Source organism: Oncorhynchus mykiss, chromosome 7 (assembly GCF_013265735.2).
Source record: "Oncorhynchus mykiss isolate Arlee chromosome 7, USDA_OmykA_1.1, whole genome shotgun sequence".
Taxonomy (NCBI): Eukaryota; Metazoa; Chordata; class Actinopteri; order Salmoniformes; family Salmonidae; genus Oncorhynchus; species Oncorhynchus mykiss.
Window position 1 is genome coordinate 43,511,215 of NC_048571.1, and position 15,484 is coordinate 43,526,698.

The window sequence follows — 15,484 nt, forward strand, 5'->3', positions numbered from 1 at the left end:
ATAACGAGGAGCGGAACTGAACCGAGGCGCTCCACCCCCTCTCTGCAAGTAATGGGCCAAATGTTCCACCCCCTTCAGAAGTTCGAAAGATGATAACACCTGCGAAATCATGATTTGTCCAAATAACCAGTGACGAAAAACCCAAACATAAAAATGTTACGAAAAATTACTGCTGCTCAAATCCTATGCATCCCATTCAGTCCCAACAGATTGTGCATGTAAACTGAGGCAATCTTTCCACGTGAGATTAAGGTAGAACCTGTTTAGGAACATGAACGGATATACATTTCACCAATCATTCACACACAGAAGTCAGACACTTGTTAGAAAATGAAAACATATTTAATGTTACAAGTATAAAAGAACAGAAAATCAGACCATTTATATACCTGAAGTCCTACATATTTACAATCAACTTGATTTACCACACACGCCATAGAAAAATTGTCCTAGAGCTGGATGTGCTGACACCTGCTGGTTTTAAATGGGATCTCACTTCGCCTGTGGCCTCCATTAGTGACCCACTCAGAGCATTTCTCTCTCAATCAATCGTCAATGGTGGGCAGCCAGAATGCCTGCAGAGGACAAAACAGACTTACTGAGCATTCATGTACTATATGTTAGATTGGTGTGCATTCAACCCAAGTAATCTTACCATGTTTGAACAAGCACTAGCAAAAGTCATGAATTTGGGGTTGAACTGAAGACAGGTGACGGGACCCGTGTGCTTCCCATCCAGAACAGCCACCTTCATCCCACTCTCTGCATTCCAAACATGGACCTTCCCATCTTCAGAGCCTGAGAAACAACCACCCGTCAGACCACGGAAAAACCAGAGGGAGCTGAACTAGACTGTTTTTAGGTTAGGTTTAATTTGCAGTTTCAAATAACTACTAACAAACAATACTGTGGTAGAATGGGAAGACAATTGGAACTGTCCCGTCTTACTTTACAGAACATAAAGCCTGTCACCTCACCTACCCAGTCTGTGTGGACTTACCAATCATAATGAACTGAGAATCAGGAGTGAAGGAGGCCTCCAGCGTCACAGCTTTGCTGTTGTTGTAGCCCTACAGGACAGAGGAGAGCTTCTATAAATACAGGCCGGTCATCTCTCTTGTATTGCATGACAATATCCATTTACTACTAAACATTTACGTCTCCTACAACTTGCTGTTAATTCTATATCAAGAGTATCCGTCGTGATTTTAAGTGTCTATAAATGTGTATGATCTCGCACCCCAAAGGAATGCATCACAGCTCCCTTGAAGGCGTCGAGGAGGCGGAGGGCACCCCCATTGGTTGAGACAAGGATGAGCTTCCCATCGTTGCTGAACTTGAGTCCTGTCCACTCGCACGTACGGTCGTACTGCAGCTTGAAGGTAGCAAAAGGGCCCTATTGAGAAGCAAACAAAACAAAAACGCTCTGAAGACAGCCACTGGCCCCCACCCAAAGCTCTAAATACAAACCACCAACACAAACACACAGAAATAGAACACACAAAACAGAGAATACACCACATACATCCTTTCCTAAAAACTCCAAATAGTCATAGTCCTGAAATGAATTACCTTGTCAAAGGACCGCAGGTCATACAGTTTGACCATCTCCGAGTTCACGCCAGCAGCAAAGATCAGACCCTCCGGATCAAATGAGCAAACTGGCTTCCCCTGTAGGTGCATCAGGCCCTGGTAGTGTGATGGAGAGAAAGAGAGAGAGGAAAGGCACATTTAAACCAGCACAATTAGAGTCTATCTAGAGTAAATTGATCTGCAATGTCAAGGACAATTAGAGAAAGGAACCAACCTGGCAGTTTGGAGACCGCAGATCCCATAGTCGGATTGTCTTGTCTAAAGATCCTGAGATAAACGTGTCATCCACGGGGGACATGGAGAGAGACGTCACTCTGAAACAACATTCAAGTTAAAGGTACAGAAACATCTACCATGATGAAATGAACACCTGATATTTATAAAAATTAAATGGTTATACAAACAATAGTTAAGTAATAGTACAGTAATGCAGCCTAAACAGTCTCTCTGCTTCAGTCCTCACCTTTTGTTGTGTCCAGGAAAGTACCGGATGTACTTGTTGTCATGGAGGGAGAGGTACCGGATAGTGTCTGCAGTGATCATAACAGTTATGGGTTAAGGGCAGAAGACAAGACAGCATGGCATTTCAATTAATCACCACACCACTAAAGAGCAAGTAGAGCTACCGATCCTGGAGGCAGTGGGCAGGTTGGATGAGTGGGCTCCACCCTAGGCAAGGCAGTGGCCTGTACAGTTAGCTCCTGTATTGGGCAGAATCACAGACCCTCAAACTGTACAAACAACTACCTCAGACCAGGGTGAGCTTGGCCGACCGCCTCAGGCGGCGGTCAACGCGGTCAGGCTGTTGGGAAATCCATGAGAACAATCTTCAGCATGAATACAATAAGTAACTCCTACAACATGCAAGACAAGAATTACATGGACAACTGCTTATTTAAAGAGCCTGATTACAAATCTCCTCTTCGAACTAACATACCATCAATTTTGTTGGAGCTGTAGACCACAGTGTTGGCTGCATGTGTGTACCTGATCAGATCCACTCCATACTTCTTACTATAGAGGGTCCGCTTGGGTCTGGACCAGCACAGGTTGGAGAAAGAAACAATAACATTAGATTGCTGGCAAAGAAACTTATAGCCAAGCCAATGTACATCTTAAAATACCCATAACATAAAGGTATGAAAACGGACAGTGAAAGGGGATTCCTAGTCAGTTGCACAACTGAATGCATTTAACCGAAATGTGTCTTCCGCATTTAACCCAACCCCTCAATCAGACAATCTTAATAAGCGGGTAACAATTGCCACAAATATCTGGACTAACACATGGTTTTTTTGTTTTGTTGTTTACGTCGACTACGGACACAATAATACACCTAACACGCTTGTGTGAAAATTAGATTAAATACAAGTCATAGTTTTGTTACCGATCTACCAAGCCAGACATAAATCCTCTCAAACTCTGCTAGCTTCTGAACTCGAGCCCGAGGATTGTGCATTACGCAGTAGGCCTCACTACAACTAGCGGAACAGATGCTAACTACAGCACATAGGTCGGCCTACCGTAATAACATGCAGTGCGGCAAAATCAGTCGATTTACATTAATTTAATGTATGTCTTACTTTCCCTCCTGGCAGTCGTATAAAACTAGGGAGTCGTCGTCGCTGCTAGAAATGATGGTTTCGCCGTTTGAGCTGAAATCAAAACAGTTGATTTTGTCTGAATTTTCCCGGAAAACCTTTGCAACCCTGAAGCTCCGCAGCACATTGTCCGTCAGCTTCATGATGGCCTCTTTGATTGAGGGGGCGCAGACCCTCGTTTTTTACTGAATGTAATATTTGAGAATCTATTTCAGTGCTTTTTAAAATCCAATCGTTACTATTATGTAAATATAACTTAACGTTTCAACGAATTTAAAGAAAGCCCGCCTGGGATACTCGCTATCCGAGTCATGGAAAAGCACCGCCTTCGACACGTCGGCTACGCGCAAATTCCACAAACACGCGCATCAATAACTCTCGCGATACATACAACTATCGCGGTAGTCAGTTCATGTTTCGCGCACAACCAATCGCTCGCCTGGACAAGAAAAGAGCACAGAGAAGAAAAAAAATCGAGCAGAGAAATATTTTTAAATACGCATATTGACAATAACTAACTTATCCGTCATAAAATAACCCGTGCGGTGCCTGTCAAATCAAGAATAAATGAAGTAACAATGCAGGTGAGTTTGCACTCATTGCTTTCGGAAAATGATTGCAGACCCTTCTTTTTCGCAGCTTTTGAAAGGGAGTTACATGCACTCATGGCTCTGTATAATACTGTGCATTTCCTTGAATTTGTTCTGGACCTGGCCATCCGATTGGTTCCTTCATGAACACCACCCCCTCGAGCATCTCATTGGTTCCTGCATGAACATTGTCGTCAGCTCAGCTTTCCCCATTGAGCTTGTCTCTGTGCCTCGATCTAGGTCGGGCAAAACTTAAAATGGCTGTGTTCGCTTTAGCAACCTCACTGGAATAATGGCCTCCTTCATTCCTGTCGTTATTGAAAGAGATTGTGATAATATCTCAAAACAGGACAACTTCAAATGTTAGCTCCCTCACTTCCAAGGCAGTCATAGTCAATTAACTAATCACTGATCATAACCTTGATGTGATTGGCCTGACTGAAACATGGCTTAAGCCTGATTCATTTACTGTGTTAAATGAGGCCTCACCTCCTGGCTACACTAGTGACCATATCCCCCGTGCATCCCGCAAAGGCGGAGGTGTCGGTAACATTTACGATAGCAAATTTCAATTTACAAAAAAGTTTTCTTCTTTTGAGCTTCTAGTCATGAAATCTATGCAGCCTACTCAAATCACTTTTTATAGCTACTGTTTACAGGCCTCCTGGGCCATATACAGTGTTCCTAATTGAGTTCCTATCGGATCTTGTAGTCATAGCAGATAATATTCTAATCTCTGGTGACTTTAATATTCACATGAAAAAGTCCACAGACCCACTCCAAAAGGCTTTCGGAGCCATCATCGACTCAGTGGGTTTTGTCCAACATGTCTCTGGACCTGCTCACTGTCACAGTCATACTCTGGACCTAGTTTTGTCCCATGGAATAAATGTTGTGGATCTTAATGTTTTTCCTCATAATCCTGGACTATCGGACCACCATTTTATTATGTTTGCAATTGCAACAAATAATCTGCTCAGACCCCAACCAAGGAACATCAAAAGTCATACTATAAATTCACAGACAACACAAAGATTCCTTGATGTCCTTCCAGACTCCCTCTGTCTACCCAAGGACGCCAGAGGACAAAAATCAGTTAACCACCTAACCAAGGAACTCAATTTAACCTTGCGCAATACCCTAGATGCAGTTGCACCCCTAAAAACTAAAAACATTTCTCATAAGAAACTAGCTCCCTTGTACACAGAAAATACCCGAGCTCTGAAGCAAGCTTCCAGAAAATTGGAACGGAAATGGCGCCACACCAAACTGGAAGTCTTCCGACTAGCTTGGAAAGACAGTACCGTGCAGTATCGAAGAGCCCTTACTGCTGCTCGATCATCCTATTTTTCCAACTTAATTGAGGAAAATAAGAACAATCTGAAATTCCTTTTTGATACTGTCGCAAAGTTTACTAAAAAGCAGCATTCCCCAAGAGAGGATGGCTTTCACTTCAGCAGTAATAAATTCATGAACTTCTTTGAGGAAAAGATCATGATTATTAGAAAGCAAATTACGGACTCCTCTTTAAATCTGCGTATTCCTTCAAAGCTCAGTTGTCCTGAGTCTGCACAACTCTGCCAGGACCTAGGATCAAGAGAGACACTTAAGTGTTTTAGTACTATATCTCTTGACACAATAATGAAAATAATCATGGCCTCTAAATCGTCAAGCTGCATACTGGAGCCTATTCCAACTAAACTACTGAAAGAGCTGCTTCCTGTGCTTGGCCCTCCTATGTTGAACATAATAAACGTCTCTCTATCCACTGGATGTGTACCAAACTCAATAAAAGTGGCAGTAATAAAGCCTCTCTTGAAAAAGCCAAACCTTGACCCATAAAATATAAAAAACTATCGGCCTATATAGAATCTTCCATTCCTCTCAACATTTTTAGAAAAGGCTGTTGCGCAGCAACTCACTGTCTTCCTGAAGACAATTTATACGAAATGCTTCAGTCTGGTTTTAGACCCCATCATAGCACTGAGACTGCACTTGTGAAGGTGGTAAATGACTTTTTAATGGCATCAGACCGGGGCTCTGCATCTGTCCTCGTGCTCCTAGACCTTAGTGCTGCTTTTGATACCATCGATCACCACATTCTTTTGGAGAGATTGGAAACCCAAATTGGTCTACACGGACAAGTTCTGGCCTGGTTTAGATCTTATCTGTCGGAAAGATATCAGTTTGTCTCTGTGAATGGTTTGTCCTCTGACAAATCAACTGTAAATTTTGGTGTTCCTCAAGGTTCCGTTTTAGGACCACTATTGTTTTTCACTATATATTTTACCTCTTGGGGATGTCATTCGAAAACATAATGTTAACTTTCACTGCTATGCAGATGACACACAGCTGTACATTTCAATGAAACATGGTGAAGCCCCAAAATTGCCCTCGCTAGAAGCATGTGTTTCAGACATAAGGAAGTGGATAGCTGCAAACTTTCTACTTTTAAACTCGGACAAAACAGAGATGCTTGTTCTAGGTCCCAAGAAACAAAGAGATCTTCTGTTGAATCTGACAATTAATCTTAATGGTTGTACAGTCATCTCAAATAAAACTGTGAAGGACCTCGGCGTTACTCTGGACCCTGATCTCTCTTTTGAAGAACATATCAAGACTGTTTCATGGACAGCTTTTTTCCATCTACGTAACATTGCAAAAATCAGAAACTTTCTGTCCAAAAATGATGCAGAAAAATGAATCAATGCTTTTGTCACTTCTAGATTAGACTACTGCAATGCTCTACTTTCCGGCCACCCGGATAAAGCACTAAATAAACTTCAGTTAGTGCTAAATACGGCTGCTAGAATCCTGACTAGAACCAAAAAAATTGATCATATTACTCCAGTGCTAGCCTCCCTACACTGGCTTCCTGTCAAGGCAAGGGCTGATTTCAAGGTTTTACTGCTAACCTACAAAGCATTACATGGGCTTGCTCCTACCCATCTCTCTGATTTGGTCCTGCCGTACATACCTACACGTACGCTACGGTCACAAGACGCAGGCCTCCTAATTGTCCCTAGAATTTCTAAGCAAACAGCTGGAGGCAGGGCTTTCTCCTATAGAGCTCCATTTTTATGGAATGGTCTGCCTACCCATGTGAGAGACGCAAACTCGGTCTCAACCTTTAAGTCTTTACTGAAGACTCATCTCTTCAGTGGGTCATATGATTGAGTGTAGTCTGGCCCAGGAGTGTGAAGGTGAACGGAAAGGCTCTGGAGCAACGAACCGCCCTTGCTGTCTCTGTCTGGCCGGTTCCCCTCTTTCCACTGGGATTCTCTGCCTCTAACCCTATTACAGGGGCTGAGTCACTGGCTTACTTGGGCTCTTTCATACCGTCCCTAGGAGGGGTGCGTCACTTGAGTGGGCTGAGTCACTGATGAGATCTTCCTGTCTGGGTTGGCGCCCCCCCTTGGGTTGTGCTGTGGCGGAGATCTTTGTGGGCTATACTCGGCCTTGTCTCAGGATGGTAAGTTGGTGGTTGAAGATATCCCTCTAGTGGTGTTGGGGCTGTGCTTTGGCAAAGTGGTTGGGGTTATATCCTTCCTGTTTGGCCCTGTCCGGGGGTGTCATCGGATGGGACCACAGTGTCTCCTGACCCCTCCTGTCTCAGCCTCCAGTATTTATGATGCAGTAGTTTGTGTCGGGGGGCTAGGGTCAGTTTGTTATATCTGGAGTACTTCTCCTGTCCTATCCGGTGTCCTGTGTGAATTTAAGTATGCTCTCTCTAATTCTCTCTTTCTTTCTCTCTCTCTCTCGGAGGACCTGAGTACTAGGACCATGCCCCAGGACTACCTGACATGATGACTCCTTGCTGTCCCCAGTCCACCTGGCTGTGTTGCTGCTCCAGTTTCAACTGTTCTGCCTGTGATTATTATTATTTGACCATGCTGGTCATTTATGAACATTTGAACATCTTGGCCATGTTCTGTTATAATTTCCACCCGGCACAGCCAGAAGAGGACTGGCCACCCCACATAGCCTGGTTCCTCTCTAGGTTTCTTCCTAGGTTTTGGCCTTTCTAGGGAGGTTTCCTAGCCACCGTGCTTCTACACCTGCATTGCTTGCTGTTTGGGGTTTTAGGCTGGGTTTCTATACAGCACTTTGAGATATCAGCTGATGTAAGAAGGGCTATATACATAAATTTGATTTGATGTGACACTGTACATAGCATCTAGGAATCTGCCATTCTGGGGGGAAATCACTTAATCTTGAGGATGTGCATAATGGACATTACCTACTGTAGGCTTACTTGAACTGTTGTCAAATTATGACCCGCTATTACGTGAGCACTTACAGAAAGTCAGGGACAAAAAGAAAGGAGCACGACTGACTCATTACCTCAGCCCTGAGAGCCAAAACGAGTTCATAGGAATATGTGGTCCAAGGGTTTTGAAAACAATACTTTATGAAAGAGAAAATGCAACCTCTTACTCGGTTATATGTGATGCAACTCCCGACATTTCCCATACTGAGCAAAATGTATAATTGGTGAGATACAGTGCCTTGCGAAAGTATTCGGCCCCCTTGAACTTTGCGACCTTTTGCCACATTTCAGGTTTCAAACATAAAAATATAAAACTGTATTTTTTTGTGAAGAATCAACAACAAGTGGGACACAATCATGAAGTGGAACGACATTTATTGGATATTTCAAACTTTTTTAACAAATCAAAAACTGAAAAATTGGGCGTGTAAAATTATTCATCCCCCTTAAGTTAATACTTTGTAGCGCCACCTTTTGCTGCGATTACAGCTGTAAGTCGCTTGGGGTATGTCTCTATCAGTTTTGCACATCGAGAGACTGACATTTTTTCCCATTCCTCCTTGCAAAACAGCTTGAGCTCAGTGAGGTTGGATGGAGAGCATTTGTGAACAGCAGTTTTCAGTTCTTTCCACAGATTCTCGATTGGATTCAGGTCTGGACTTTGACTTGGCCATTCTAACACCTGGATATGTTTATTTTTGAACCATTCCATTGTAGATTTTGCTTTATGTTTTGGATCATTGTCTTGTTGGAAGACAAATCTCCGTCCCAGTCTCAGGTCTTTTGCAGACTCCATCAGGTTTTCTTCCAGAATGGTCCTGTATTTGGCTCCATCCATCTTCCCATCAATTTTAACCATCTTCCCTGTCCCTGCTGAAGAAAAGCAGGCCCAAACCATGATGCTGCCACCACCATGTTTGACAGTGGGGATGGTGTGTTCAGCTGTGTTGCTTTTACGCCAAACATAACGTTTTGCATTGTTGCCAAAAAGTTCAATTTTGGTTTCATCTGACCAGAGCACCTTCTTCCACATGTTTGGTGTGTCTCCCAGGTGGCTTGTGGCAAACTTTAAACAACACTTTTTATGGATATCTTTAAGAAATGGCTTTCTTCTTGCCACTCTTCCATAAAGGCCAGATTTGTGCAATATACGACTGATTGTTGTCCTATGGACAGAGTCTCCCACCTCAGCTGTAGATCTCTGCAGTTCATCCAGAGTGATCATGGGCCTCTTGGCTGCATCTCTGATCAGTCTTCTCCTTGTATGAGCTGAAAGTTTAGAGGGACGGCCAGGTCTTGGTAGATTTGCAGTGGTCTGATACTCCTTCCATTTCAATATTATCGCTTGCACAGTGCTCCTTGGGATGTTTAAAGCTTGGGAAATATTTTTGTATCCAAATCCGGCTTTAAACTTCTTCACAACAGTATCTCGGACCTGCCTGGTGTGTTCCTTGTTCTTCACGATGCTCTCTGCACTTTTAACGGACCTCTGAGACTATCACAGTGCAGGTGCATTTATACGGAGACTTGATTACACACAGGTGGATTGTATTTATCATCATTAGTCATTTAGGTCAACATTGGATCATTCAGAGATCCTCACTGAACTTCTGGAGAGAGTTTGCTGCACTGAAAGTAAAGGGGCTGAATAATTTTGCACGCCCAATTTTTCAGTTTTTGATTTGTTAAAAAAGTTTGAAATATCCAATAAATGTCGTTCCACTTCATGATTGTGTCCCACTTGTTGTTGATTCTTCACAAAAAAAATACAGTTTTATATCTTTATGTTTGAAGCCTGAAATGTGGCAAAAGTTCGCAAAGTTCAAGGGCCCGAATACTTTCGCAAGGCACTGTATGTACACAAATATAAAGTTCAGGGAACAGGTAAATGGGAAATAATTGAACATTTTCTTGAATTTAAAGACTTTGCTAGAAAGACAGGCAGTGACATTTCTGAAATGATTTTGAGTGCATTGGAAGGGCATGGTATTGACGTGGTCAAGGCTATGATAATGGTGCAAATATGTCAGGGAAAGTGTAGGGAGTTCAAGTACACATACTGCAAAAGAATCCACTGGCCACATACTCAACTTGTGGTGTACATGCAGCACAGTTGTGCCAAGAAGTATCAACCTTTTTTGGCTGTGTGAATCATCTTTACAATCTGTTCAGTGTCAGCCCAGAGCGATGGGCCATTCTCAAGGAAAAGACTGGCTGCTGTCTCAACCGCCTTTCAGACGCAATGGAGTGTGTCGTATTGCTGCTGTCCGACGAGTGGCAACTCACTTACCGACTATCATAATTTTTTCATGGGGTACAACATCTCCTATACAATTCCTGATGAACTCAATCACTGTATCCAGGCTGCATCACATCCGGCCATGATTGGGAGTCCCATAGGGCAACGCACAATTGGCCCAGCGTCCTCCAGGTTTGGCTGGGGTAGGCCGTCATTGTAAATAAGAATTTATTCTTAAAGGTTAAATGAAAAAACATCTGTGGCTTGTCGGTGTTATTCTCAGAGGCTACCCGGAACATATCCCAGTCCGCGTGATCAAAACAATCTTGAAGGATGGATTCCGATTGGTCAAACCAGTGTTGAATAGACCTTAGCATGGGTATTTCCTGTTTGAGTTTCTGCCTATAGGAGGGGAGAAGCAAAATGGAGTCGATCAGATTTGCTGCAGGGTGGGCCTTGTAGGCATTTTGAAAAGTTGTGTAGCAGTGGTCCAATGTTTTACCAGCGTGAGAACTACAGTCACTGTGTTGGTAGAACTTCAGTAGCGTTTTCCTGATATTTCCTTTGTTAAAATCCCCAGCTACAATAAATGTGGCCTCAGGATATGGGGTTTCCATAAAGTCCAGTGTAGTTCTTTGAGGGTCGTCGTGGTATCAGCTTGAGGGGGGATATATACGGCTGTGACTATAACTGAAAATAATTATCTTGGGAGGTAATACGGTCAGCATTTGATTGTAAGGTATTCTAGTACGTCGTAATGCGGGTGGTCGTAATGCTGGTGAGTTACCGTTGCTCTGATATCCAAAAGTTATTTCCGGCTGTATGTAATAACACAAAACATTTCCTGGGCTAATAATGTAAGAAATAACACATAAAAAAACAATAGTTGCTTAGGAGCTAGAAGCAGAGCTGCCATGTCTGTAGGCTCCATATTATCTATCGGCGCCATCTTACTTATTCATTGCTTGCTGTTTGGGGTTTTAGGCTGGGTTTCTGTATAAACACTTTGACATGATGTAAAAAAAGGCTTTATAAATACATTTGATTTGAATCCCCACCTCTTGTCAGCTAGCGGGAGCAACACTGATAGTGTCCTTCCCTCCCTCCCGCCTGCCGAACACCTGCCCTCACCTTTGTTAACAGAACTACGGGAAAACAGTGTCCGACGGGCGGGGCAAAGACACGGTCTACCGGTCGCCCCGCTAGCACAGCAGGTGGGAGGATGGGGACACACCATGTACTATACAGTGCCACTGACACGGCCTGCAACGAAAACATGCGGTCTCTCCTTCACTGCAGCCGAGGTGAGTAAGACATTTAAACGTGTTAACCCTCGCAAGGCTGCAGGCCCAGACGGCATCCCCAGCCGCGCCCTCAGAGCATTCGCAGACCAGCTGGCCGGTGTGTTTACGGACATATTCAATCAATCCCTATACCAGTCTGCTGTTCCCACATGCTTCAAGAGGGCCACCATTGTTCCTGTTCCCAAGAAAGCTAAGGTAACTGAGCTAAACGACTACCGCCCCGTAGCACTCACTTCCGTCATCATGAAGTGCTTTGAGAGACTAGTCAAGGACCATATCACCGCCACCCTACCTGACACCCTAGACCCACTCCAATTTGCTTACCGCCCAAATAGGTCCACAGACGATGCAATCTCAACCACACTGCACACCGCCCTAACCCATCTGGACAAGAGGAATACCTATGTGAGAATGCTGTTCATTGACTACAGCTCGGCATTCAACACCATAGTACCCTCCAAGCTCGTCATCAAGCTCGAGACCCTGGGTCTCGACCCCGCCCTGTGCAACTGGGTACTGGACTTCCTGACGGGCCGCCCCCAGGTGGTGAGGGTAGGCAACAACATCTCCTCCCCGCTGATCCTCAACACTGGGGCCCCACAAGGGTGCGTTCTGAGCCCTCTCCTGTACTCCCTGTTCACCCACGACTGCGTGGCCACGCACGCCTCCAACTCAATCATCAAGTTTGCGGACGACACAACAGTGGTAGGCTTGATTACCAACAACGACGAGACGGCCTACAGGGAGGAGGTGAGGGCCCTCGGAGTGTGGTGTCAGGAAAATAACCTCACACTCAACGTCAACAAAACTAAGGAGATGATTGTGGACTTCAGGAAACAGCAGAGGGAACACCCCCCTATCCACATCGATGGAACAGTAGTGGAGAGGGTAGCAAGTTAAGTTCCTCGGCATACACATCACAGACAAACTGAATTGGTCCACTCACACAGACAGCATTGTGAAGAAGGCGCAGCAGCGCCTCTACAACCTCAGGAGGCTGAAGAAATTCGGCTTGTCACCAAAAGCACTCACAAACTTCTACAGATGCACAATCGAGAGCATCCTGGCGGGCTGTATCACCGCCTGGTACGGCAACTGCTCCGCCCTCAACCGTAAGGCTCTCCAGAGGGTGGTGAGGTCTGCACAACGCATCACCGGGGGCAAACTACCTGCCCTCCAGGACACCTACACGACCCGATGTCACAGGAAGGCCATAAAGATCATCACGGACATCAACCACCCGAGCCACTGCCTGTTCACCCCGCTATCATCCAGAAGGCGAGGTCAGTACAGGTGCATCAAAGCTGGGACCGAGAGACTGAAAAACAGCTTCTATCTCAAGGCCATCAGACTGTTAAACAGCCACCACTAACGTTGAGTGGCTGCTGCCAACACACTGACACTGACTCAACTCCAGCCACTTTAATAATGGGAATTGATGTAAATATATCACTAGCCACTTTAAACAATGCTACCTTATATAATGTTACTTACCCTACATTATTCATCTCATATGCATACGTATATACTGTACTCTATATCATTGACTGTATCCTTATGTAATACATGTATCACTAGCCACTTTAACTATGCCACTTTGTTTACATACTCATCTCATATGTATATACTGTACTCGATACCATCTACTGTATCTTGCCTATGCTGCTCTGTACCATCACTCACTCATATATCCTTATGTACATATTCTTTATCCCCTTACACTGTGTACAAGACAGTAGTTTTGGAATTGTTAGTTAGATTACTTGTTGGTTATTACTGCATTGTCGGAACTAGAAGCACAAGCATTTCGCTACACTCGCATTAACATCTGCTAACCATGTGTATGTGACAAATAAAATTTGATTTGACTAGCTAACTAGCTAGTTAGCGATACCGTCTTCTAGCTAGCATGCAAGTTAGCTAGCACACGGGTGTCACCACAGATTTGGTGTCGCTTCCCACCTGCTGTGTACAGGACTAGCTGGCTAAGCTAGCACAGTGTCCTTCGGTCCACCTGCCTTTGCCGTCGTTAACAGATCTGTAGGAAAACAGTGCCCGACATGCGGGGACGAAGGACACTGTCCACCAGCGTACGGCTAGCTAGCTACCATTGTCACCTCGCCCCTTCTTCAGTGGGGTTTATTGGTGGCTGGCATCCAACGTTATTGTGCAACGTTAACGCCACCTACTGTACTGGAGCACCCCCGCCTCCCACAGCTTAAATAAATGACCAATAGATGTATAAAGAGGGGTTCCTGCAGATGCAGGAATGCCCCAAATTGCAGGCCGCAATTGCACCATTCTCGCCCCTCTTGATGTTAGAGTTATAAGTGAAAGAGGTTTGAACATTAACCACTCATTCACACCACAAGGTGGCACAGGTGGCCCTGTCCTCATTACAAAGCCAATATTTTATACCAATTAGCTCAAACTGAGCAGCACTGCTGTTGGGTTGACCCTGTATAGTCCCTGATTGTACAAAATCATCTGAAGACAAACACAGCCTGCTCACTTTTTTCTGCCTTATGGTCAAGCTTGAGTCAATCATTACACGGAGGGTACACATTCAACTTGAGTTGAGCTCTTTACAGATTTTGCGACACTGCCTTAGTGCTGATCCTGACTCTGCAAGTACACAGCTCTCACACAGAGGAAATCCAGAGGTTCCCCATACCCTGTGTAGGCAACCTCACTAGGATTCTCTCATAATGACTTGAGTCTTGTCAACTAAATGCTGAGTGAATATGTGGTTATCTGATGTGGTGTGTGGGCATCTCAAGGTAAGGGACAGAAGGTCAACTAGTAGGCCCCTTTGTCTCTATCTGGAATCTCTTGGGTGTGTCTTTTGGTGTGCACATACAAAAAATGACCAGTAAAATCACAACAGCAGAAACATCAAAGGGGGCCCTGTGATCCATAAACTTAGTTTTGGCTTTGTTCTCCCTGATAGGACAGCCTGATGGCTCGTGTTCTGTCCCTGCATCGGCCTTTGTCTTTACTGGCCCTTGTGGGGGTAAGGGGATCCACGGTTTTCAGACATGCGGGCACGGGAGATGTTTGCTACAGGTGTGCAACCAGACATTGTGGTGCGGCGGAGTCTGGAGCGTACAGGGGACACCTTCCTAGTGAATGGCCACAGCTTCACGCTCAGAAACAACCTTCACCTTGTGGGCTTTGGCAAAAAATGTTTTAGGTATGGCTGCAGAGGCAGAGAGGATTGTGGGAAACCACTTGGTGATAGTGAGTGCCACACGGGATAAAGGAGACATTACAGCAGCATGGGAAAGAGTAAGCAACTCAAACAAGTGTTTGTGGGTGGGATGGGTTGGTTGGTAAATGAATTGCTCCTCTCATCTGTTTTAATTTCTCCTCAGCCAGACGTGGTTGAAGGATGGAAGTCGGATCACAGTGATGGAGGGAGCTAAACACAACCTGCCAGATGCTGATACTGATGCCCAGGGAGCAGCCAAATGTATCAAGAGGCTGGCCAGCACACTGACAGAATGAGCTGTTGCTTGTACTAATTTCAGGTAAATTGATACCTAACTCCTACCACAATTTAATTGTTGAACAAACTATATAATTATTACTTAATTTGAATCACTGAAGCTACAGGGTGTCCATAAATATCTTTGAAGCCCAGTGCAGTCAAACACTTGATTTTACTGTATTTTATACATATTTCACACTATGAACTTGGAGTAATACTGTTAAATTGTGAAAATAGCATAATGCCCATTTAGTGTAAGAGCTGTTTGAAAAGACTGCCTTAAATGTCCACCTGTTTTGACCGATGGTGACATCACTGTGCAATAAATTAGCTAGACCAATGAGAAATAGTTCAAAACTATGCCAATAAAAAAACTCTCCCCCCACTCCCCACATTT

At 44.4% G+C, this 15,484-nt stretch overlaps 1 protein-coding gene and 1 pseudogene across 1 annotated transcript; one reads left to right on the forward strand and one right to left on the reverse strand.

The window, feature by feature from the left end:
- Nucleotides 1-326: 326 nt before the first annotated feature.
- On the reverse strand, nucleotides 327-3,529 carry wdr82 (WD repeat domain 82). The gene is made up of 9 exons (NM_001165230.2): nucleotides 3,177-3,529; nucleotides 2,531-2,628; nucleotides 2,057-2,123; nucleotides 1,808-1,907; nucleotides 1,573-1,689; nucleotides 1,241-1,396; nucleotides 1,001-1,070; nucleotides 656-798; nucleotides 327-575 (listed from the first exon to the last, which is right to left on the reverse strand). Exons 1-9 carry the CDS (start codon nucleotides 3,335-3,337, stop codon nucleotides 546-548), a joined length of 942 nt encoding a protein of 313 aa, NP_001158702.1. The 5' UTR covers nucleotides 3,338-3,529; the 3' UTR covers nucleotides 327-545.
- A 9,943-nt stretch (nucleotides 3,530-13,472) lies between these two features.
- LOC110527818 lies at nucleotides 13,473-15,454 on the forward strand (annotated as a pseudogene).
- Nucleotides 15,455-15,484: the final 30 nt, after the last annotated feature.

Bases quoted from the DNA above. Each gene is read 5' to 3' on its own strand.
- wdr82 (NM_001165230.2), bottom strand. From the start codon at position 3,337: ATGAAGCTGACGGACAATGTGCTGCGGAGCTTCAGGGTTGCAAAGGTT. The intron at 2,124-2,530 runs GTATGTTAGTTC...TGATCACTGCAG, and splicing joins CAGCTCCAACAAAATTGATG to ACACTATCCGGTACCTCTCC. The intron at 576-655 runs GTAAGATTACTT...TGTCCTCTGCAG, and splicing joins CTAGTGCTTGTTCAAACATG to GCATTCTGGCTGCCCACCAT.